This window comes from Dryobates pubescens, chromosome 4 (genome assembly GCF_014839835.1).
Source record: "Dryobates pubescens isolate bDryPub1 chromosome 4, bDryPub1.pri, whole genome shotgun sequence".
In the NCBI taxonomy this organism is placed as follows: domain Eukaryota; kingdom Metazoa; phylum Chordata; class Aves; order Piciformes; family Picidae; genus Dryobates; species Dryobates pubescens.
Genome location: NC_071615.1, coordinates 14,353,301 through 14,376,976, shown reverse-complemented (window position 1 = coordinate 14,376,976; position 23,676 = coordinate 14,353,301). Strand labels below are relative to the sequence as shown.

Genomic DNA, 23,676 nt, shown 5'->3' with positions numbered 1-23,676 from the left:
CAGAGGGCTGTTCTAACTAAAGCCTTGTTGATCAGTAGCTGCATAGGTCAAACTAGCTATTCACAGTAGCATCTTTAAATTATGGTAGAAGAAATGTTTCCTGAAGAACTTAAACCCAACAAGAAGACATTCTGCATTTGTATGAGACAAAAGAAAAAGAAGACAGTAAGTAACACTTCCTTGGGTCAAACACGTAAGTCAGATCCCTCAGCCCGCTTGCGCCCATGAGCCCTAAAATGTTATGGTTTGCCAACACCCAGCAATGTTTCAGAGAACTGGAAGCAGCCCAGTGTGCTCCTTCTCCATGGACAAGTGCTACACACACAAGCAGGAAAGACAGCTAGGGCAAGATGAAGACTTTTGGTAAGGCTTTTGAATAATCCTTGTTTGGAGTGGTTATCCACAACTTCCACATGCAGACTAAACACTGGCGATAGAGCTGAAAAGTTACTGGAGAACAAACATTGAGCAACCTTTAATACACATCCTCAGAGGCCAGTTTGAGCCCCACTGCTGGTCAACACCTCAATCTAGAAACAAAACCAAAACTGTTTACTAAACCCTGCAGACTAGCCAAGCAGTGACAGTGCAGTCCCAGAGCATGATGTGCAACCCCTGGCAGGCAGGGACCATCCACCTCAGATGTGCTGTAGTACAACCCAATCATCCATCTAGGAACAAGGAATGCAAACACTGCTACTGGAGATGCCAGACTGCACTGGAACTGCATCCAGTATGAAGTCATCCATCTAAGGAATGCAGACACCGCTGCTGGAGATGCCAGAATGCACTGGCACTGCACCAAACTCTGATGCTGCAAAGGAGGCTGAGGTCAGAGCAGATAAGCAACTCAGCAAAAATACTAGAGACAAGAGAGCTAACATGATTATGGGATGTAAAGAAACAAAGGGCAAGAAAGCTGGTGAGGGATTTGGAGCACAAGTCCTATGAGGAGAGGCTGACAGAGCTGGGGTTGCTTAGCCTGGAGAAGAGAAGCCTCAGGGAAGACCTTATTGCCATCTACAACTACCTGAAGGGAGGCTGTAGCCAGGTGGGGGTTGGTCTCTTCTCCCAGGCAACCAGCACCAGAACAAGAGGACATAGTCTCAAGCTGTGCCAGGGGAGGTTCAGGCTGGATGTTAGGAAGAAGTTCTTCACAGAAAGAGAGATTGGCCATTGGAATGGGCTGCCCAGGGAGGTGGTGGAGTCACCATCACTGGAGGTGTTTAGGAAGAGACTGGATGGGGCACTTGGTGCCATGGTTTAGTTGATTAGATGGTGTTGGATGATAGGCTGGACTCGATGACCTCAAAGGTCTTTTCCATCCTGGTTAATTCTAATGCAGGAGTCTAGAGATTTTATCTCCATATACTGGAAGTATGTGTACAGTGTATTGTTTTAAAATTGTATTTAAATTCTACAGTACGCTTCAAAAAGGGACTGGAAAGACTTAGATTGGACAACAAATTCTCATTGAGGGGCTTGAAAGACTTATCTATTCAGTTTATCATAAAGGTAACTTCAGAGGGGGAGGTTCACAGTGTGTTCAAGGCAAAAAAGTGGAGGTACTGATGAACTCCCAGCAGGAAAAGTTTTAGCTATAAATGGCTCAAAATTGAAACTAGAAAATTTCAAGGAAGTAATAAAGGTATGACTTTTCTTAACAGTAAAAGGTAATTAACCTTTAGCTTAACGATGCTGCAAGCACTGCAAAGTAAAAGCAGTGAATTTTCAACGTTATAAACCTTTAAATTAAAACTGAATGCCACATGGATTATTTGCTTCAGGTAAATGCAAGTTTCTGGGTCTGGGTGAAACCATACAGCCCATTCTAAGAGATCTGACAGGATCATCATCTAGTTTTTAACTCAACAGATTTATAGTAAGACAGGAAATTAAGAGAGCATAAGCTACTGCTGCCAGGAACATCTGCATAACTCTTCTTTGTTGAGGTAAGGATGACAGATTATAAACCATTCTCGTAACTGAATCAAAATCACTTGGTAATTAAGGCAAACCAAAGCTGCCTCCAGCCCCCCTCAGCACCCCCAGGTGACTTACTCAGAGATATGTACAAAGATGTCAGGCCCTCCATCTGCAGGGGTAATGAAGCCATGGCCTTTGGAGCGACAGAAGCATTTACAGACACCTTTGTAGATGGGCCCCTCCGATGCTCTCACAGTTCTGCAAAAGAAAGCACAAAAGGGGCAGCTTCATTGCTGAGCACGGATGTGACAGCATCCAGCTCTGTCAGCCAGAGTACACTAAGCAAATGCCACAAATGGCCCAATACTCACTCTCAGTGAGTACACTCCCGTGCAGCAACTGCTGAACACTCATTTCATACACTGCATATGTTTTGCCTGTAGCCTTTTTATGGGAGATAAAAATGATGATGTTTGCTTCATTACAATCCATCAGCGGCCACCCTGAATCCATCTGCTATTATCACCCTGCCAAATTCTCTTTTAGATGCTGTACTAAATGTAATCATCTTCTACCTTTCATGAGATCAGACGTGCCAGTATGCCCCCAGGTTCTGAACGTGCTTTTCCAACTGTAACAGCAAGTGTGTGCATGTGGGATGGCGAGGATGCCATGCATGAGGCGGTGTCACTGTGCACACACGTGTGTGTACCTACACACACCCTGCTCTTCTGCATGCATGTCTATCGCTATCCTGCCAGTTCAGGGTCCAGTAAAGTCATTCTTTCACCTCCATCGAGTCCAGCACACTATGAAGCATAACTGGTATGCATAACACCAAGACTCAAGATTGATCTCCTCTACTGTCATGGGACCTGTGCTTTAAAACAAGACAGATTTTCATAGATTCATAGAATGGTTTTGGTTGGAAGGGACCTTAAGAGTCATCCAGTTACAACCTGCACCTTGCCAAGGGCAGGGACACCTTCCAGTAGACCAGAATGCTCAAGGCCTCATCCAACTTGGACTCAAACACCTCCAGGGAGGGGCTATCCACAACCTATCTGGGCAACCTGTTCCAGTGTCTCACCACCCTCACTGTAAAGAATTTATCTCCAGTCTCAATCTGCCCTCTTCAAGCTCCAATCCACTCCCTCTCATTATCACTACAAGCCCTTCCTGCCTTTCTTGTAGCCCTTTCAGGCACTGGAGGGCTACTATTTGAAGACAAACCTTTAGGATGACTTGCTGCTGTCAAGAAAAACAGCTTGCATGAACCCCAGGAAATTGGCCCATCCTAAAAGCTGTGTGATTAAATCTCACCAGATATGCAGAGTTGAATTTCCAGGGATTCAAATTCACTCAAATACTTTCATTAAGCCAACTGCTTTAGATGTCTTGCAGGGTTGACAGAAAGGAGTCACTAAGTCAGAATCTTCTCGTGCCATGACTATCCAGGAGGTTGCTCCCATGTTAGAAAAGGATTTTGGTGCTATTCAAACTCAGTAGGTGATTCTATTGCCATTTGGTCACATGCTTCATGGAAGCTTTGACACTGCTTCCCCAAATCCCCAAAGTTTACAGAATTTTAAACTAAATCATTTTAAAATGTGGCAACAGGTCTGTTCCTTAAGTCAAACTGACACTAAAGAAATACAGCTGAAAGCGTTAAAGAACTTCATTTCCAGGTCTATAAAGCTGTCGATGCACCTGACCCCATGCATGCTGGTTACACAGAAGAGCACTCACTGCCCTAAATGAGCCATTAAAGTTCAGCTGCATCTTTCAAGGAGATAAAACACTGGGGGGAATAAGGGCCCAGGCTTGCAATAAACCAAAACTAAATAATGCCACTGAATACCAAGCTACTGCCTGTGTAACATTCATCTTCTCCATACAACTGAGGGGCCAGAGCTCACCTATAGCTCCTCTTTTTTAAATGACACTTAGAAAATAAATGAAGATTTAGAGCTATTTTCATTTTCAAGGCAAGCAAGATTCCTACACTAATTAATGATTAAAGAATGGGAAGCCAAATAACAATTTCTTTAGTTTTTTAAGAACCAGACTAGAATGAACAGCTGAAAAGGATTACAAAGAGTTCATTATTAACACAGCACCAAGGCAAGCTAGCTTGGAATTGCTTTTCAAGAGCAATCCCAATTACCACAACAATTATCTTCCTTTGAGCAATCTACTTCCATTACAAAGTTCAAGGCAATTGAAGGCTTTTGGAACTGACATCATCTAAATTTTTCTTCTGCTGCCACTGTTCTTTTTCACCTCATTTTGAACACCAAAGTAATAATAAAAAGCATCATTGAGATGGATGCTATTTAAATCCACATGGATAACTCTTGAAGAGGAGAGCTGGGTAACACTGCTAGAAGCAAAAAGCAGCACAAAACAGGCTAGCTGTGGGTTTGAGATCTTCTACAGTGTTTCACACAGCTCTACCAGGCCTCCTTTACACAGAATTAATTGTAAGACTGGCAGAAGTGTACTGGATTGACCACAATGTCACTTTACACCCTCAGACCACAATTCCAAGGCCACTGATATTAACACAAAAGTCCAAACTGCCTCCTGCAGGTCAGCACCAACCTGGGAGACCCATCAAAGGTAATACAACAGTCTTCTCCTGCACTGTGGATGAGTCTCCTTTGGGAGGGAGGCTCCCAGGAGCCTACATGGCACCATGGGGCAACAGGAAAGCTAAGATCAATACCTCAAATAACTACAAAGAGCAATAAAGCTCATTTTATGGAAAACCTCAAATAATCTTAGAGAATCATAGAGATCAGGCATCATATCTTTAAAACCAACACATTCTTTTACAGGTCTATTTAACCAATTAAGATGGGAGGTAAGGAAGATTAAAAGGAAACAAGATTTGTGAAAAGTGACAGGGTCATGGACCATCCCTAAAAGGTCAAAAGGGTAGCACAGGTGTCAGCAGTGAAAGGGCCAGAACTTCCAGTGAGGCCTGGTCCACTGTTTCAGGGGCAGTAAGAAAAGAAGTCCTCCCAGAAGAGGTGGAGCTGATGAAGAAACACCTACAGGAACTGGTCCTGAGAGCCACAACCCAGTGTCCAAAGCTTCAGACAAGTAACCGTGCTTTGAAAAATCTCAGTGTATTTCCCCTTCCCTGTGGGACTCGAGTCTTAAAGACTGGAAAAGATGTAGACCATCCTTTACACAAACAGAGCACTGAAAAACTACAGGTGATTTGGACTAGATTTGGACTGGCTGTGCCAGGGGAGGTTCAGGCTAGATGTTAGGAAAAAGTTCTATACAGAAAGAGTGATTGCCCATTGGAATGGGCTGCCTGGGGAGGTGGTGGAGTCGCCATCATTGGAGGTTTTCAGAAGACTTGATGGGGTGCTTGGTGCCGTGGGTTAGTTGTTTGGGTGGTGTTGGATTGGTTGATGGGTTGGACGCGATGATCTTGAAGGTCTCTTCCAACCTGGTTTATTCTATGTATTTAGTGGCATCAGAATGTATTGGAGAAGCGGTAACAGTAAAATACCAAAGCACTGGGATACAAACAACCTCTCTGCTACAAACCCCTTCACCTGGGCAGGGCTCAGTCATTCTGTCCAAGGCAACCGTGCGGTGTGTCCCTGCCAGGCAGGTTTCCCAGTACTCACGCTGAAAAGGTCCTGGTGCGCCGGGTGGGCAGTGGGCTGGGGATGAGGTACCCCCTCATGGGTGATGGGGAGCGGTCTCTTGGCCTGCGGCTCTCGGGCAGGTGGAGAGAACTGGGTGAGGGTGGAGAGGTGGGGGGCTGCTGCGAGGCAGAGGAAGCGGGCTCAGAAGACATTCCTGATGCCTGGGAAAAGCCTAGAGAGAGGAAGAGATCTGACTTAGCCCAAAATATGAATTGTCAAAGTCATGAATTCTTCAGCTGATGATTTCATAAGAGTACGACTCACTTCCTGCGGACGCGCACGCAGACACAGCTGCACCGAAGGCTCCTGCTCTGTGTCACTGAGTTCATTTTCTAAAGTTTGTTTATTTCTACCTCTCACAGCTTTTGTAAGCTGTACCAGGAAGTTCCACTGAAAATGGATTACCCCACAGCTAACAGGCATTTGCTTGCTCCTGCCTCACTCACAGGCAATGGCTCCCGAAGCAGACCTCAGCCCCAATGCTAGGTATAGGTGTGCCCCACACAGCTGGCAGACAGATGGGATTTGACCACTGACAGCACAGAGGAGCCTCCTGTATCTGCATACAAAGACATTACAAGAAAGAAACACTGAAATAAAGGCTGTACCTCTGCTGCTGGCAGTTAGCTTTGCTTTGCAGTCACTGACACAAACTTCGTTGCTGGTGTTCAGCTATTAGCACGGCTCTGTCAAGAGCTTGTAACACCTTCAGCTTGACTGCAAGAAGAAAATTAAACAAGTGCTCCTTAATTCACTTCAGAGTCAGACAGTTAATTTACTCTGCCAAGGACAGGAGCTCTCACGAAGCTGGCATACAGTGGCTGACTGCAAGGAAGTGGCTCCTTCAGCCTATAGAGATCTGGCAGACCCAGCAGCCCCCTTTTGGAAGGTCTGAGTGTGCTACAATCTTCCAGGAACAAGGAAGCCAATAATCCACATTTGCATTCAGATCCTAAGCAGCCCAAGCCAGACTTGCTCTTAATCATGTTCCACACACATCACACAACAAGCAAAACTCTCAGAATCCATGGGAAGGAAGGATTGATAAGGTAAGAACCAGCAGCACTTCCACACACAAGAATGCATGGCTTACAGGTGCAACCATGGCAGAGAGAAATCAATCAGCACAGCTCTGGTATTACTGCACAGCTCCCCACCTGCACTGGAAAAGGAATCAGCTGTGCAAAAATAACCAATAGACCACTACATTCATTTCAGAAAATCTAAAAATAGCTGGGTACCTGGATGAGTCATCAAGAAGTGTGGTGATCTGGGTCAAGAAAGCATCAAGGCGGCAAGAAATGCTGCCTTTAAGACCAACAGTTCCACTGAACTGAAATCTCTCTTATCCATTACACACTCTTGACACCCACACTCCCCAGCCCATGAATTATGGAGTGGATCCTTCACACGACATTTGAGATGCAGCCTTCTTGTCAATGACAAATCCCATTATTCCTTCCTGAAACTAAGGACTAAAATTAAAAAAGCCTCTTAAGAATGAAGTCACCAGGGAACAAAGGCTTTTGTGTTTAATTGCTCAGGGTGCTGCTGAGAAGGTAAGAAGTAGCTAGTCATGTTCCCTCATATACCAGCTTGTGCTTTCCACACTGTTCAAGACCAACAACTCAGTTGAAAACAAAACCACGGCTTTACAGGTGGCATTTCAAATATGGATGGCATTTACTGCCCATAAGCTAACTCCCTGCCCAGTGTCATAGCTGTCATGTTCTGCTGAGATTGAGATGATACTACTAAAGGGATGGGATTTTCCAAGCTTCCTCTTCCTCCAGAGACCTGCTGTGCTGACTGGTAATGAGGAAGTCTCAGATTTCGAAAGACCTCTCCTTTGGGTGCCTTGCTTTCAAGGAATGCATGTTTGACATAGCAGGACTATAAGAAGTCTCAAGAAAAATAAGAGCAAACAAAACCTCATTCTAGTAACTCAGTACACAGGGCCTGGCCTTTGCACAAGAGAAAAGGCAGCTTTCAAGAATCACACCCTTTCTCCCTCATCTGAATCTACAGTAGCTCATGAGGTGACAGGCAAACTACAGAGCTCTTCGCCCATCCACAGCAATACAGCAGAGCCAGCCACAAAGTACTGCCCATCCCCTTCCTCAAACAAGGGCAAAGAGACAGGAGAATTTTCCCTTCAGAATTCATCCTCCAGATGAACCACAAAAACATTTACAAATGAAGACAGCTAAATGGAGTTAGAAGTGTGCTAAGATACCTTATTGTTTCCATTTATGTTATGCTTGTGCCTGCTGCTCTGTAACGTCCAATGAAACACTGATGTAGAACATTCAGTGCCATTTCACTTCAGTGCCACTTCAATAACCTTTTTGTTCCCTGCCCATGGCCAAAGTAGATGAATGGCCTGGACTCTCCTAATTTCTATTACACAAGTCCTAAGTCGTGATCAGAGCTCAGTGAGAGCAGATAGACAAATGCTCACAGCTGGAGGCGACCAGGAGCAGCCACGCTCGGCTTCACACCCCCTGCAGCAAGCAAGCACAGCTCAGAAGAGGAAGGATGCACATGAGCAGGAACAGGAAGCCTGTGGCCACACTACAGCTCAGCAATAGTCTGTATTGGCCGGTGTGCTTTATCACTGCACATGCAGTGCCCTGGCACATCCATTTGCCACTTGGGCTTCTGCCACAACTGTAAACATTGGATGCAATGAGGATTCAACACCGTATCACCTAGCTTTACCCTGTGCACTGCATACAGCAGGATGACAGCAGCTCCTGCTTCCTGTGAGCCTCTGCCCAATGCCAAAGATCACCACTTCATCTGAACCTCTTTCAAGACAAGGGTGGAGTTTAGCTATTTCAGTTTGTTCTGGTGCTCATTTCCACTGGCAGCACTCTTGAAGGACCAGAAACACTATTCCCCTTGTAAGCGCAGCTGGAGGCACTCCGAGGCTGGGCACTGTTTATGCAGGAAGCCTACAGCAAACACTTGAACCCACACCCCATGCCCCCAGCCCTCTCAGCCTTCCTCTTTGCATAAATTTTGCCTTCCAAACACAGGTACTGGCAGTCTTCAAAGCTGCTCTTCAGATGTTATCATCCTGGGTTCTGAGCTCACCCTCTGCAAATCAGGAATCACCCTTGGGATTCAGACAGCTGCCTACCACCCATCCTCAGCAACCAGGACCTTCCCCTCTGTGACTAGCTGAATAAACCTACTTTATTACACCTCTCATGAATCCACCAGCCCCCACCCTCTTTCTATTACTTTCCCCCTGTCCCTCCAGTCCAGCCATGACCCTCCACTTCCCCTCTGCAAGCAAGGGATCTGCTGAACCCCTGTCAGTGCTAACAGATCACCGCACTATCCAAGAGCATCCTACTTGCCCATACTTCATAGAAGCAAATCATAGGCACCAAGAGTCCAGCAGCATGAGATTCCAGTCTCCAAAATGAGGGACAATACAGACAGCATCTCTCTTCTGCTGGAGCCAGCAAAGTATTTGCCCCGGGGGATTCACAGAATGAATGTAAACAGGACACAAGGCGGTGATGTTTTCAGGCTCTTCAGGAAACTCCAACCACAAGCTACATTACCCTTCAATCTGCCCACATTTCAGCATGCATCACTTATCACTTACCCTTCACCAATGTGATTTCCCATACCTTTTTTCCTTTTTTTTAGACTGTAGGTATGCACCAAACTAAAATGACATAAATCACAGAAGCAGCATGGAAAGAGATGAATAGAATAGAATAAACCAGGTTGGAAGAGACCTTCAAGATCATCGCATCCAACCCCTCATCCAACACCACCTAATCAACTAAACCATGGCACCAAGCACCCTATCAAGTCTCCTTCTAAACACCTCCAATGATACTGACTCCACCACCTCTCCAGGTAGCATATTTCAATGGGCACTCTTTCTATGAAGAACTTCTTCCTAACATCCAGTCTGAACCTCCCCTGGTGCAGCTTGAGACTGTGTCCTCTTGTTCTGGTGCTGGTTGCCTGGGAGAAGAAACCAGCCCCCGCCTGTCTACAACCTCCCTTCAGGTAGTTGTAGAGAGCACTTAACATTCCAAAGCAGAAATATCATTTCTAACGTAATCTTCTCAGTGTAATTGGCCAACACATACACAGAGACTCCAGAATGTCACCTGTAACAAATAACCTAGAAAGTACACAATGCAGTAGAAGAAACTGCTGAAATTCTCTGTAAAATACTACTCAAAGAAAGCTATTGAAGTAATGAAGGCTGAGGGTGCCACCATTATTTCTCTGTATCTCCACCCATTCTCCTTCTAATCCTCTGTAAGTCTACCCCAGAGCAAGAAAAAGAGCAGTTTGAGGGAAGTTAGCCGTTCTGACCAGCACAACACTACCACAGAAACCCAGCCTCACTTCTAATTAAACAAAATGCCTGGAAAAAAGTCAACAGGGCTGGGGGACAGCCTCCAGGAAATCTCTCCATCTATGAACGTTTTCTTTTTCACACAGCAGACATTGCAACACCTCCAGCAGGCACAGAGCTCATCCCCAGGAAACGCTGCTCTGCATGCTTCAGTGCTCCAGCACAGAGAAAAAGCTCTTTCTAGCCTCCTTAGCCTGGAAATGACACTGTCTGGGGGAGCTGCTTTCAGAAGGTATCAACAGCACTGGCCACACATGCCTGGAAAAGCAGACCTTTCCTTAAAGAGAGAGCGAGGTTTCTGTACCCTGAAACCAGGAGCTTCCAGCAGGGTTTTGCTGGAAGGTAGTTCTTTCATTTCAAACTCCTGGAGGAATGTGGACATCTGAACATTTGCTTTCTGGGCTTTCCTTGGATTTCAAAACAACATGAAGAACTCTAAGTGACTCACTTTTAAATGCCCTCCTTTCCAAATTCATTTTACATAGCTGCATTTCTTTTCTTCCCTAAGGAAATCCCTGGTCTTCTGCTGACAGCTACAAGCTTCTCCCAGCAAAAGGAAAAACTGGGATCAATGGCACATGGTGACAACAGGCTGATTCTGCTTCAAAGTGCCCTTTCCTAACCATATGTCCCTTGTTCTCATCTACTGAGAGAGTAAAGGTCCTAGAACCTTCTGCTCCCCACATTACCTTGCTCTGATGCAGGAGAGAAACTAAGGATGCATGGCTATCAAGAGTGCCCTCAGTTCTCCTAAAGCAGCTCCCTGACACCTCTCCAAGGCACTTGAGCACCCCCTCACCCTGAACACCCAACCAAAGTACTGCTCCCACATGCAGTTTCTTCCCGAAGCACTTTCTGGTACAGGGCCCCAAGTACACAAGGGTCTCAGCAGCACAGAGCATCATAACACTCCGGTGTCACAGAGTTAAATGCTTGCAAAACACAATTACGAAACAGCTGCCTCAAAAAGCTTCCCCTTCCAGCTTAGTTTGCATGACTAAGTTTCCACAATTAACACTGGTATTTCAATTAACACTGAAACTCAGAGCTGCAACATGCATGTGGCACGTCAAGGCAAAGGATTACAGTATAAACATTACGCTCGTAGGGATTGCAGAGGAGTGCCCACACACTGTAGTGATTTGGCAGCCAATAGAGACCAGGACATTGCCCAACCATTCCCTTGTCCAGTAAAAGCCTAATTACAAGGTAAGCAAAATGAATCAAGAAAAATTCCCATTGCTTGTCTATGCATACAAATTAATTTTAAAAGCAACAGCTATTTGCAAGCAGCCTCAGCAGAGAGGACCTTCTCCCCCACAACTATGGCTGCCTATATTCACAGTATCACCGTATAACTAAGGCTGGAAGAGACCTCAAGGATCATCAAGTCCAACCTGTCTCCACAGACCTCATGACTAGACCATGGCACCAAGTGCCACGTCCAATCTCCTCTTGAACACCTCCAGGGACGGTGACTCCACCATCTGCTCCTCTAGGGAACAGTTTGGGGGTCTGAAAACAATGCTGCCTGGGCAGCACAACTCAGCCCTGCACAACAGAGACCACAGAAGGGGGTGGGAAGGGAACCAAGTCAGGAGAAGTCTATGTAGCATACTAATAACAATAAGGACTTCTTACAGTCCTGTGTTTTCCGCTGTTCATGTAAGCTGCAGATGTACTGCAAATGCATTTAGGTTAAGGAACAGAGTGGGGAGACAGACTGGGTATGTTTCAACTTGTTTATGATTGTACTGAAGGATATGCAGTGATACTCTGTGGCTCATTCTATCAAAAGCACTGTGGAAACAAGATCCTCTTCCCCTGGAAATGCAATATATGCCCTGACTGATAAAATTCTTGTTCCCATCTGCCCTGACAGTTAGCCAGGGTCCTTCTGGGGAGGGAACTGGCAGCTCTCATCGACAGGGCTTTAAACTAGTTTCGAAGGGGGGAGGGGCTGAAACTAGTCCCCTCAGGCAAGAGTCTGGGGGCAGTAAGCTAGGGTCAGAGGCCAAACCAGCAGCCCAGCTGAGGTGCATGTACACTAATGCACGAAGCATGGGAAACAAACAAGAGGAGCTGGAAGCCTTGTTGCAGCAGGAAAGTTATGACGTAGTTGCCATCACGGAGACGTGGTGGGATAGCTCACATGACTGGAGTGCTGCAATTGATGGCTACAGGCTTTTCAGGAGAGATAGACAAGGAAGAAGGGGTGGAGGGGTGGCCATGTACATCAGGGAGGCACTAGATGCCATTGAGCTAGAGATTAGGGACAATCAGGTTGAATGCTTGTGGGCAAGAATTAGAGGGAAGACCGGTAGGGCAGACATCCTGGTTGGAGTCTGTTATAGACCACCCAACCAGGAGGATGATGTCGATGAAGCATTCTATAGACAGCTTAAGGCTGTCTCAAGATCTCCTGACCTTGTCCTTATGGGCGACTTCAACCTGCCTGACATCTGCTGGGATCTCAACACAGCAGAGAGGAGGCAGTCTAGGAGGTTCTTAGACTGCATGGAGGACAGCTTCTTATCCCAGGTGCTGCGTGAGCCTACCAGGGGCAAGGCTTTGCTTGACCTCCTCTTCACCAACAGGGAAGGGCTGGTGGGTGATGTGGTGGTCGGAGGCTGTTTAGGGGCCAGTGACCATGAAATAATAGAATTTTCAGTATTCAGTCAAGCTAAGAGGGCCAGCAAGAAGACCTCCACTCTGGACTTCCGGAGGGCGGACTTCAGGTTGCTCAAGGAAACAATTCAGAGGGTTCCTTGGGAGAAAGCCCTTAAAAATAAAGGGGTCCAGGAGGGCTGGACCTGCTTCAAGAAAGAGCTGATGAAGGCTCAGGAGCAGGCTGTGCCAATGTGCCGGAAGAGGAGCCGCCGGGGCAGACGGCCAGCCTGGCTGTGTAATGAACTTTTAATTGAACTAAGGGAAAAAAAGAGGGTGTATCATCTTTGGAAGAAAGGTGAGGCAACCCATGGAATGTTTAAAGAGGTTGCTAGGGCATGTAGGAGGAAAATTAGGGAGGCAAAAGCATATTTGGAACTTAAACTGGCCTCTGATGTGAAGGACAACAAAAAGTCCTTCTATAAATATATTAATAGCAAGAGGAAGGGCAGGGACAACCTCCACTCCTTGGTTGACATAGAAGGAAATGTTGTAACACAGGATGAGGAAAAGGCAGAGGTACTTAACACCTTCTTTACCTCAGTTTTTACTACCTGGAAAGAACGTCTACCAGACAGCTGGCCTGCAGAACTGGCAGAGGGAGCCAGGGAGCTGCATGGTTTCCCTTTGTTCCATGAGCAAGTGATAGGAGCTCTCCTCAGCAGCTTGGACCCCCACAAGTCCATGGGACCAGATGGGATCCATCCTAGGGTGCTGAGAGAGCTGGCAGATGAGCTGGCCAAGCCACTCTCCATGATTTTTCATCAGTCCTGGCTCACTGGAGAGATCCCAGCTGACTGGAAGCTGGCCAACGTGGTACCCATCCACAAGAAGGGCCGGTTGGATGAGCCAGGGAATTACAGGCCTGTCAGCCTGACCTCAGTACCAGGAAAGATTATGGAGCAGGTCATCCTGAGTGCAATCACACAACACTTAGAGGATGGCCAAGGGATCAGGCCCAGCCAGCATGGGTTTAGGAAGGGCAGGTCCTGCCTGACCAACCTGATCTCCTTCTATGATCAGGTGACCCGCCTGGTGGATGTGGGGAGGCCTGTGGATGTAGTCTACCTGGACCTCAGCAAGGCCTTTGACACCGTTCCCCATAGCAAGCTCCTGGCCAAGCTGTCAGCCCATGGCTTGGATGGGACCACACTGCGATGGGTTAGGAACTGGCTGGAGGGCCGAGCCCAGAGAGTGGTAGTGAATGGTGCCACATCCAGCTGGTGGCCAGTCACCAGTGGTGTGCCCCAGGGATCAGTGCTGGGCCCCATGCTCTTTAACATCTTTATTGATGATCTGGACGAGGGCATTGAGTCCATCATCAGTAAATTTGCTGACGACACCAAGCTGGGCGCAGGAGTTGATCTGCTGGAGGGTAGAGAGGCTCTGCAGAGGGACCTCGACAGGCTGGACAGATGGGCAGAGTCCAACGGCATGAGATTTAACACATCCAAGTGCCGGGTTCTGCACATTGGCCACAGCAACCCCATGCAGAGCTACAGGCTGGGGTCAGAGTGGCTGGAGAGCAGTCAGGCTGAGAGGGACCTGGGGGTGCTGGTCGACGGTAGACTGAACATGAGCCTGCAGTGTGCCCAGGCAGCTAAGAGGGCCAATGGCATCCTGGCCTGCATCAGGAACAGTGTGGCCAGCAGGAGCAGGGAGGTCATTCTGCCCCTGTACACTGCACTGGTTAGGCCGCACCTCGAGTACTGTGTCCAGTTCTGGGCCCCTCAGTTTAGGAAGGATGTTGACTTGCTGGAACGAGTCCAGAGAAGAGCAACAAAGTTGGTGAGGGGTTTGGAACATAAGCCCTACGAGGAGAGGCTGAGGGAGCTGGGGTTGCTTAGCCTGGAGAAGAGGAGACTCAGGGGTGACCTTATTGCTCTCTACAACTATCTGAAGGGAGGTTGTAGACAGACAGATGTTGGTCTCTTCTCCCAGGCAAGCAGTACCAGAACAAGAGGACACAGTCTCAGGCTGCGCCAGGGGAGGTTCAGGCTGGATGTTAGAAAAAAGTTCTATACAGAAAGAGTGATTGCACATTGGAATGGGCTGCCTGGGGAGGTGGTGGAGTCGCCATCACTGGAGGTTTTTAGGAGAAGACTTGACAGGGTGCTTGGTGCTGTGGGTTAGTTGCTTGGGCGGTGTTGGATTGGTGATGGGTTGGACGCGATGATCTTGAAGGTCTCTTCCAACCTGGTTTATTCTATGTATTCTATGTATTCTATGTATTCTAAGTCAACACAGGAGGCCATAAACAGCTGTAGTGTGTGGGCTGACACAGGTGACAGCAGTCACTAAGATCTGCCTAAAGGGAGAATGTGGACAATAGGTGAAGGACTTTATTTCATCCTACATCTTGTCAAAAGGTATTTCAGTGGGAGTAGAACATAATAGCACCCATTGCTAAGGTAGCTTCTTCAGGACAATGCTGGGCAGCAGTCACCAAGCTGGGAGTGGCACAGAGCTGTTCTGAGACCAGCACACCACCCCACATGCTCTCACAGCACAAGCACAAAACTTCAGCCTGCATAAAAACATCTCATAGCTAACTCTATTTAAAGAACAGATTAAGAGATGGAAATCTTTACCCAGCTCATGGCGAGCCTGGACAAGCAACAACAGGTCTCAGGCAAGCACCCTCCTCTGGGAGCCCTTCCCAAGCAAGGATGAAGATGATGGCAACAACTAGTGCATGCTAGGCAGGCACAAGTGTTACCTAGTGACTTAAGTTCCCCTGAGCATCTATTGTTGGCTAATGCCATTGAGTATTTAAGTGACCACCATCCACAATGCTGTTCTTTTGCTGTGGTTATCTGTAGTACAAACCCAAAAGCCCACAACACAGTGGACACAGCAGGAAGAGGGGGAGTGTCCCAGTGCACCCACCATGCCCAAGCTTTCAGGGCTGCAGGCACAAGGCCACGAGAACAGTGTGAGAAGGGCATGGCAACAGCGTGGGAAAAGCTCTGTCGCAGCAGCTCTGGGACACTCTGCCTTATCAGCCCACAGTGCTGTGAAGAGTGGGCCCACCACCCTGCCAAGGCTAAAGGCTGGGAGGGACTGAGCTGTGCCCTGCACAGGAGCTGCCAGCTGTATAGCAGTGGCATATCCAGTGCAGTGAAATCCAGCCCTGTGGGGTGAGCATGGGTTCCAGCACCTAAGTGTGCTGTGCAGCAGAGATGTGACCTTACCTGAAATGTAAGCCGACAATAAGGCTAAAGATCATGCCTACAGCTTCATGTCCTCCTTCAGGCAAATCTCCAGGTTACAGAGCACCTTCACTGAAGTCAGTCTGGGAGACAGACCTGCACATCACCCCCTACACTGACTGTCTGCACCTGGACAGGACACAGCAACCTCTCACCAATTAAACGTGGTGGGACCAGATAGGAACTATCACAGTGGGGACGAGCTGTTACACCCATCCTTGTGCTGTTGGGGCAGCTAATACCCCACACCTGAGCCAGTCCAAGGCATAACAGACCATGAATCAACACTCCTGGGATAGCAAGGTCAGATACAGAGCCACAGCAAGCCAGGGGGGATGATGTCTGGTGTTGTGCCTTGCTTTCAGTCTGTCAACTGCTTTCCACATGAACTGTATGTCTACAAACCCAGTTGTCTCTGTAGCAGAACAGTGATGCTGTGTCACAGCAGTGCCCAGCTGCTTGCAGAATCCCTGCCAGCGACACCCGCACTGCCAGAACCGAGAGCAGCAGCACATACGCCATCTCCCACAGCCCTGCTGCAAGCACTCTTTCCTGGAGCCAAGCACACATCACCTCCAGTAGCAAGCACTGGTTTCCCCAGTTAGAAGTGAGTCTTCACATGTCCCAGATAGGTAAATGTCCCAGACAGGTAAAGGTAAATGTGAAGAGAGAACACAACAGGACCTTTGTGGTGAAATGGGTGAACATCACGATGACTTTACCCAGTCTTGATGCTGGCAGCCCAGGTTTGGCTGCCTAGGTCAGAGTTAGGTATGAGGTAAGCACACAGTGGTGCTTACCTTCAAGATCTTTACAGCATGGTCTAAATAAATGCCAAACTAAAGGTTGCATAGTGATATTTAGTAACCTCTTATGAGCTCTTTCAGGCCCTTCCTGAGTTTGTATAATCTTTTAGCAGCCACAGCATTCTGTGTCAGGGAGTCCCACAAATTGTCATGTGAAAAAACACAAACCAAAACAAATTTCTTTTGTGAACAGTGAGGAGTGGCTCTTCTGACAGAGACATTAAAAAAAGGTTAAAAAAGGTCAGTGAGACTAAAAGACAGAGCATGGCAAATAAGGCAGGAAATGGAAAGGAAAGGGCATAAATGCAGGGGACCAAACAGGAAAAAACCACTCTCCTAGAGGAGCACAGAGGGAAGGGTGCACACCTACTTGTAAACCAAACCTTACATTTTCCATCAGAAGTGACATAAATGGGATAGAGAGCAAGAGAAGCTCAAGCTTCTTTCTGGGTGTTCCCCTTCTCCCTTTAGATTTCCGAGTACAAAGGAAAATCCTTATGCCTTTTTAAAACACATCTTCGTTTTTTCTAACTCATTCCCTTGATTTATCACTTGAATGGCTGCCATTTCTCTTTCTTAGACAATAAACCCTACTAGTAACAAATATTTCTAAAGAGTTAGCTGGTTTTTGGCCAGCAACCAGATATAATCTTTCCCATGTTTTATGCTCCCCAGCACAGAACCATTGTACTGATCACTCCAGGCTCCTGCTCCCTTCATCATGCCTCCATTAGCCAAGGCTGGGAACGCTGTTCTTGGATAGCAGAGGCAACATTTAATACATCTCATCCTATTCTGACTAAACACAATTGCAGTTAACTCACATATTTCCCAGATGAAGCACAGTATATGGCTGAACAGGGAACAAGCTGTCCCTTCTAGCACTTGCTCAGCCACTCAGCTCTTCCACCAGTGCTTTTACAAGCCTGCAGCTCTGCCTCTGCAATTACTTCCATGCTGGCACATCCCATGGGAATTTATCCCAGGATTTATTTCATTTGGGCAGAAAATATTTATACCAAAACACGAGAAATACCAAATGTGTCTTGTGTCTAAGCATCTTAGGGCTCATTTACATGGCAAACGGGCTTACAGAGTGTCATACCATTACAAAGCCTACCTATACATATGTAAATCCCTAGGCACTTCTCACAAGTTCTCCCTTTTTCAGCCGCGATTTGGGTAAGTTTGTTCATGTGCAACTTTGAGCCTTGCAAGGCCACTCAAATCCCCTGAAATATTTATGTGGCTCAAGTGTTACTCAGAACAATTAGTTCACTGTGTTTCCTCCCTAATCAACATTTTCAATAGGGAAAAAACAGTTCACATTACAGAGATCCATAACCATGGAAATTTATGAGGCATACAAGCATTGGCAAAGGAGGAAATATTCCTCTGAGGATATTTCATCTGCCAGCACTACAGCGAGATGCAGATGGTAGGGTGCAGAGACAGAAACCACTCACAAATAGCTTGATGTTCACTCCAGTACTGAGGCATCCAGAGACCCCAGACTCCTTTTTGCTGGACCTGCCTTTATTTTCTGATTATCCCAATGCACAGGCCATCTCCCAGTCTCACTGCCTGGCACCTCCTGTGCATATTTTTAAGCAGTGTAGTCTAACAACCCGAGTACACTTCAATTAAATCCCTCAGAAATCAATTAAGCAAAAGGTTTGTGAGTGAGACATCATTAGGAGCCTGCATCAATATCAATTAATGACCAACAGAAACACAAGTTACCAACATACTTCAGGGAACAGAAGATCCTCTGTATCTGACACAAGAGTGAAGAAAATCCTCAGGTGCTGTTGAGCAACACAGAAATGCTCCTGATTTCAATTAAACCCTCCTCCTGTCCTGTCCCACTTTTGTACCTGCATCCTACTTTCCAGGCTTCAGAGGCACAACTGCTCCCTACATGCAGCTGTAGATTCTTCTACCTCAGCAAGGTTTTAAACCCACATTTCACCTGCATGAAAAGTGAGCAATTGCCTTCATCACTCCAACAAAGACAGCTTGATGAAACCTATGTTCAGCCTGTGCTAAGTGACAGAGCAATTAGAGGTGCAGAAATCTACATTCCACTAAAATCAAAAGGGAACATTTTTTACACACACATACACACCTGGGGGGAAAAAGCAGGTGGGATGACAAGCTTACATTTTCATGCAGAAGTTTCATATTTTTTTATACATATATATATATATATATGCTTGTAGATCACTAGCACCTTTAACACCTGCATTTTGTTTACCTTCTTCCCTCCACCACATTTATCAAATCAATTTATATCAGACCTCACCATGCTGTACACAAGGTTATGCTGGTGACCCTGAGACCATCTTCAGTGCCCTCATTTCTTCACCTCTAAAGCAAAAAATTATAACCTCCTTTGCAGCAGCATGGTGATGACCAGCCAAGACAGTACTTTTGGGTACAGAACCCTGACTGAACCTCACTGCTCAAATCCAGAGTCAGTTTCACTCCAGTCTGGAGAGGAACAAGAGCTGAAAACAGACCAGTTTAAGAGTGGGAGAAGATGTTCCCCAGCTTTCCTATGCCAGCAGGCAAATGTGCTGTAGCTCCTCGGCCTGTGTTTGCATCTTGGCAAGGCTTCCTTACTGCTGAGCTCATCCCGGCACTCACCCCTCCAGAGGCTGCCACAGCAGCAACTGGCATACAGCACATCCAGTGCCACTGTCCCAAGACCAAGAAAACTCCCTGAGATAAGTCCCATTCTGCTTTTGATGAAAAGGAGACCAAGATCTTCAAGCTCTGCATTCATGAACACCACTCATGAACAAAAGTCACTTGTGCTCCATTGGGAAGCAAGAGCTTCATCAACACTATAAAGTTTATGGTCAGTTCTTGTCTCTCAGCCTGAGATTGTCTTAATTTAAATAAAGCCTATAGGATGAGCACTGTGTAAATAGACACATTGCACCAATCTGGCTTCTCTTACATAACCAAACTGCTCACAAAGCAGAACACAAACATACAACCAAACTCCCTGCAAAAGAGAACATGGTGCCCTTTTACCTTATGTCCTGTTAGACCTCTCCTCAGTTGTGTCTTGGCAGCACACCTCTCCCCACCACAAGCTGCTGCTGTAGATAGATCTCTGTGGTCTACTGCACTGACAAACAGGTAGTCCCCAGATGTTGTAATCAAATCTGTGGTGGCATGAATAGTGATAGAACCAGAGCACACACCCACAGCTCAGCCTCCAGAACTGCTGCACAGACAGCAGCCACTCAAATGCCCTGAACCCTTTTCAGACTACACCTTACACAAATCCTCCATCGTGTTCTCTTGGAAGACAGTCTGGAAAACATCCCTGATAATTCAGTTTTAGATTTCCAGGAACAACATTTCTTTTTAGTCTCAAAAAGCGGCTTACAACACCCAGAGACCAGCAAGCTTACTGGACTCAATGCACCATTCTTACCTGGCTGCAGAGAAAATGGACCCACAGGGAGTCTGATTGCTTTCCCCAATTACCATGTGTGCACAAACCAGTCTTTCCTGCTCAGCATATCCACTGTCTACCTTCAGAGCCAGTTAAATGGCAAAAGGAGCCGTGTCGAGCTTTACTGCCTGCAAAACCGCAGTGCCAGCACAGGCACGTGTGCGAGGCTGGGTGCTGTGCCCACTTACACGTCAACAAAACTATTTACCACGCTGTGATTTCGAGAGCCACGGCTCCAGTGATGTGCTGGAAGTGCACAGAACAGGACAGAGCTGTCCAGAATCGCAGATGCTGTTGCTGTTATTTGTGTCTACTGTGTTAATGCTCAAAAGGCAACACAGCAAGACTACAGACTACAGCAAGGGAAGAGCAAAACAAGCGTGTCAGGGAAGGGAAAAATCAACTGTTTGAGTTGAAAAGGGGGGTGGGGAAAGGTAGATGAATCTTGAGGCATGCACATTCTTCAGGTATGAAACTAAAAATCTATATGGAAGCACATGTTGGAGAGAAAGTTGCACTAAGATTTGTATTCCGGCAGTCATTACCCCAGACAATTGTACCTTCCCGTGCAAATAGCGGGAACGGGACACATGAGCAAAGACTGCACACAGCAGTGGTGGTGAGCACCTGTATGAAAGATTATTTTGATTCAATTTTCTTGTTTGGCCATGTATTAATGACATTAGGAAGTCAACATTTTCCAGATAACTCACTGGGAGCTGATAGCAGCCTGCCACATGCCACACACCAGCAGCACAACAGGATGACCAGACCCATTAGCTAGCACCAGGGCACCTGCACCAAGCCTGGTGGAAGCAGCCAGGAAAATGACCAAACCTAGAAAATCATGTGTACTGAGGGTTGGGTGCCTCAGCAGCTGGCAAGTCTTGACAGTGACAGATGAAATGCCAGCTTCTGCCTGCCACACACACCCAGAACACAGGTTGAGCAGCCCAGCTGGGAACAGGCCACACATACACCCCACAAGACATGCCAAGGATGGAGATGGATCTTCATGCACCACCTCACGCAGGGCTCTCTGGGAAAGCATTTTCATCCATTCAAGATTTGCAGCCCAATGCCCTGCCTTGCAAGCTGGGACCCACAGCCTCTCCTGCCAAAAGCAGGCAGGAATCACACCTGCAGACAGCAAGAAAGGACTGCTGGGTGCTCTTTCCTAGAGCTGCCCCATGCGGTACAGTCCTTTCCACGATGGTTTAACACAATGCACAAAGCCTGTATAGGAGTGACATGGAGCTGGAACACACCCACAACCAAGAGATTCAAGAGCAGGGAGGAAATGAAGACAGAGAAACGTGTAACAGGGCCTTTGTTATTTTTATCTAGAACAATGTGTTGTATGAAACCTGATGATAAACATCCAAAACCATGGGTAAGCCAGCACAGCTGCCTGCCCCAGGAGCAAGCTGTAAGTCCAGAACAAGTCATGTCATGGCTCTGGGAAACCAGGTGCATGCACATCTGGTGGATGCACCCTGGTCTTGGTGGCCAGGAGATCCTGGACTGCACAGCTACACATCAGTGGAGTACCAGATACAGTTCATCCTCAGGATCTGTGCCAGGGAAAAGGCAAGACTGCATGCAGCTCAGACTAAAACGTTTAAGGACAAATTTGATTAGGATCCCACAGTACAATGACACCAGTCTGCTGCATGTCCAGCAAAAAAAGCTTTTCACCCCATGGGGCTGCAGCAGAAGCCAAGACAACTCTGCTTACCTTTGTTTCTTAATTTAGTCCTCTGGGAGGATTCTCAGGATAGGTGTGTCTACATTAAAAGCCTGAGGGATGTAAGAGTGAGAAAGGTCAGCATATGAAAATTTGACAGTGCAGGCAGCTGTATGATGACACTGTGACCCCAGGAGGCTGCTGGCAGTGCCGGTGCAGCAGCTCGGCCAGATTCAGTCCAGCCTGGTTCCAGATGTTCTAAACATCAGAGAGAACAATTTTCAGGAAGCTGCCAGAGTTCCTGGGATAGGGAAAAGCAGCCTTTCTGCATGGAAACAAAGCACATGTTTATTCATAAGCTGAGACTTGTCTAAGATCACTTTTCAGACACTTTCCACAACACCATAAAGCAGCAAGTGAATACAGGCATTCACTACTTACCCTCCTCCCTACCAGTAAAAGCAAAACCCACCATGTACAAAATACTTTAAGAACTCTTAGCAGTCTCCATCAGAATGCTCTATGAAAAGGCTATCATCACCTTTCACAATCCTCATTGCTAGATTTTTTTCCAAACATTAGAGGAAACAGAACCACAATCTACACAGTAAGTAGATTCTGCCTTTCCTGGCAGCTGTCAGCAGAGCTCCTGGTTCGGACATGCCACTGCACAGACAGGCACTGCCTTGCTGAGCTGGATGAAAAAATCCAAGCCATTTATTTAAATCTCAGTAACAGGTGTAAATTTAATAAACAGGAAATTCTTTTACCTTGCTGCTTGGAAGTTTCATTTACCCTTTCAAGTAATCATCAAGAAGTTGCAGCCATGACTGCAGTTTACTTTAACCAAGCAGCTGACATAACTGAAAACAAGCAGAAGCCTTTGACCAGCCTTCTGAAACTGTAGGAGGGGGGAAAAAAACCTGCCAGAAAACAATAACCACTGATAAGGGAGAAGCTCATACAGCTATATGGTCCATATTGCTAGAGTGTCTCAGTCAACCTGACTGGCTGTGCAAAGTAAGCAAACCAAGCATTAAACAAATGCTAACATAAACCCAAAATGTCTCCAAAACTGGACAGGCAGGATGAAGTGTTTCTTTCCTGGACAGACTACTCTTCATCCAGACAGTCTCTTAAATACCAAGTGGCAAAGAATTTGAAGTCTTGGGCAAAGCAGCACTCTTGCAAAAGTTTTGAGATGCAGAGCTGTGCCTGAAGCAAAGCAGCAACTCCCCTTGGCAGAGCTGCCACAACATCCCTCCCACCCTATCCAAAACCAGCACTGCAATGCCAAGAGGAACATCAGATGCTGGGCTGGCTACAAATCTCCTTCCTTCCTATCCCAAAGAGCCCTTTGGAAGCAGAGGTTCACACTTGCATTCTTAGAAACATTTTTCTCTACTATTAGTTACCAAAAAGCTGCAGTTGCAGCAGGCAGCTGTCTCTCCACACCAGCTGGTAGTCTGTCCTCCACCACAGGACAAATACACCACTGCTGATGTAACATGCAACACACTACACATGGCTGAGCAAGACAATACCACTGCTACAGGCTCCTACAGCACAGTGTGGGAGCACCCATCACACTAGCCACACTCCACTGGTGTCTCATGGCTGCAGCACCACCAACACTCAGTCCACCTTGGCTTCAACACTCAGTCCACCTTGGCTTCCCCACCCTAGAGTCACAGCAGTCACCAAGACATTAGTTCACGAGCTCCCACTCAGAGTAGCACCAACATGCACTTTGCTTTCCTTCCTGGGATCAGCCTTAGCTCTTAATGCTCTGCCAAAGTCATATGCTGCTCATGAGGCATGGCAAAGGAGCAGCGTGGT

The 23,676-nt window shown here is 46.9% G+C and overlaps 1 protein-coding gene across 3 annotated transcripts in view; it reads right to left on the bottom strand.

Annotated features, from left to right (window-relative positions):
* The window catches only part of CARHSP1 (calcium regulated heat stable protein 1), a 40,676-nt gene that overhangs the window by 12,664 nt on the left and 4,336 nt on the right, over nucleotides 1-23,676 (bottom strand). The window contains exons 1-3 of one of the 3 annotated variants that reach the window (XM_054180632.1): nucleotides 20,130-20,216; nucleotides 5,577-5,769; nucleotides 2,062-2,184 (exon numbers count right to left, since the gene is read on the bottom strand). In XM_054180632.1, coding sequence (XP_054036607.1) covers nucleotides 2,062-2,184; nucleotides 5,577-5,749 — 296 coding nt within the window. In that variant the 5' untranslated portion in view covers nucleotides 5,750-5,769; nucleotides 20,130-20,216. Of the gene's footprint in view, nucleotides 1-2,061; nucleotides 2,185-5,576; nucleotides 5,770-6,205; nucleotides 6,244-20,129; nucleotides 20,217-23,676 lie in introns of those variants that run through there. The other 2 variants (XM_054180634.1, XM_054180633.1) reach the window with 2 other exon arrangements.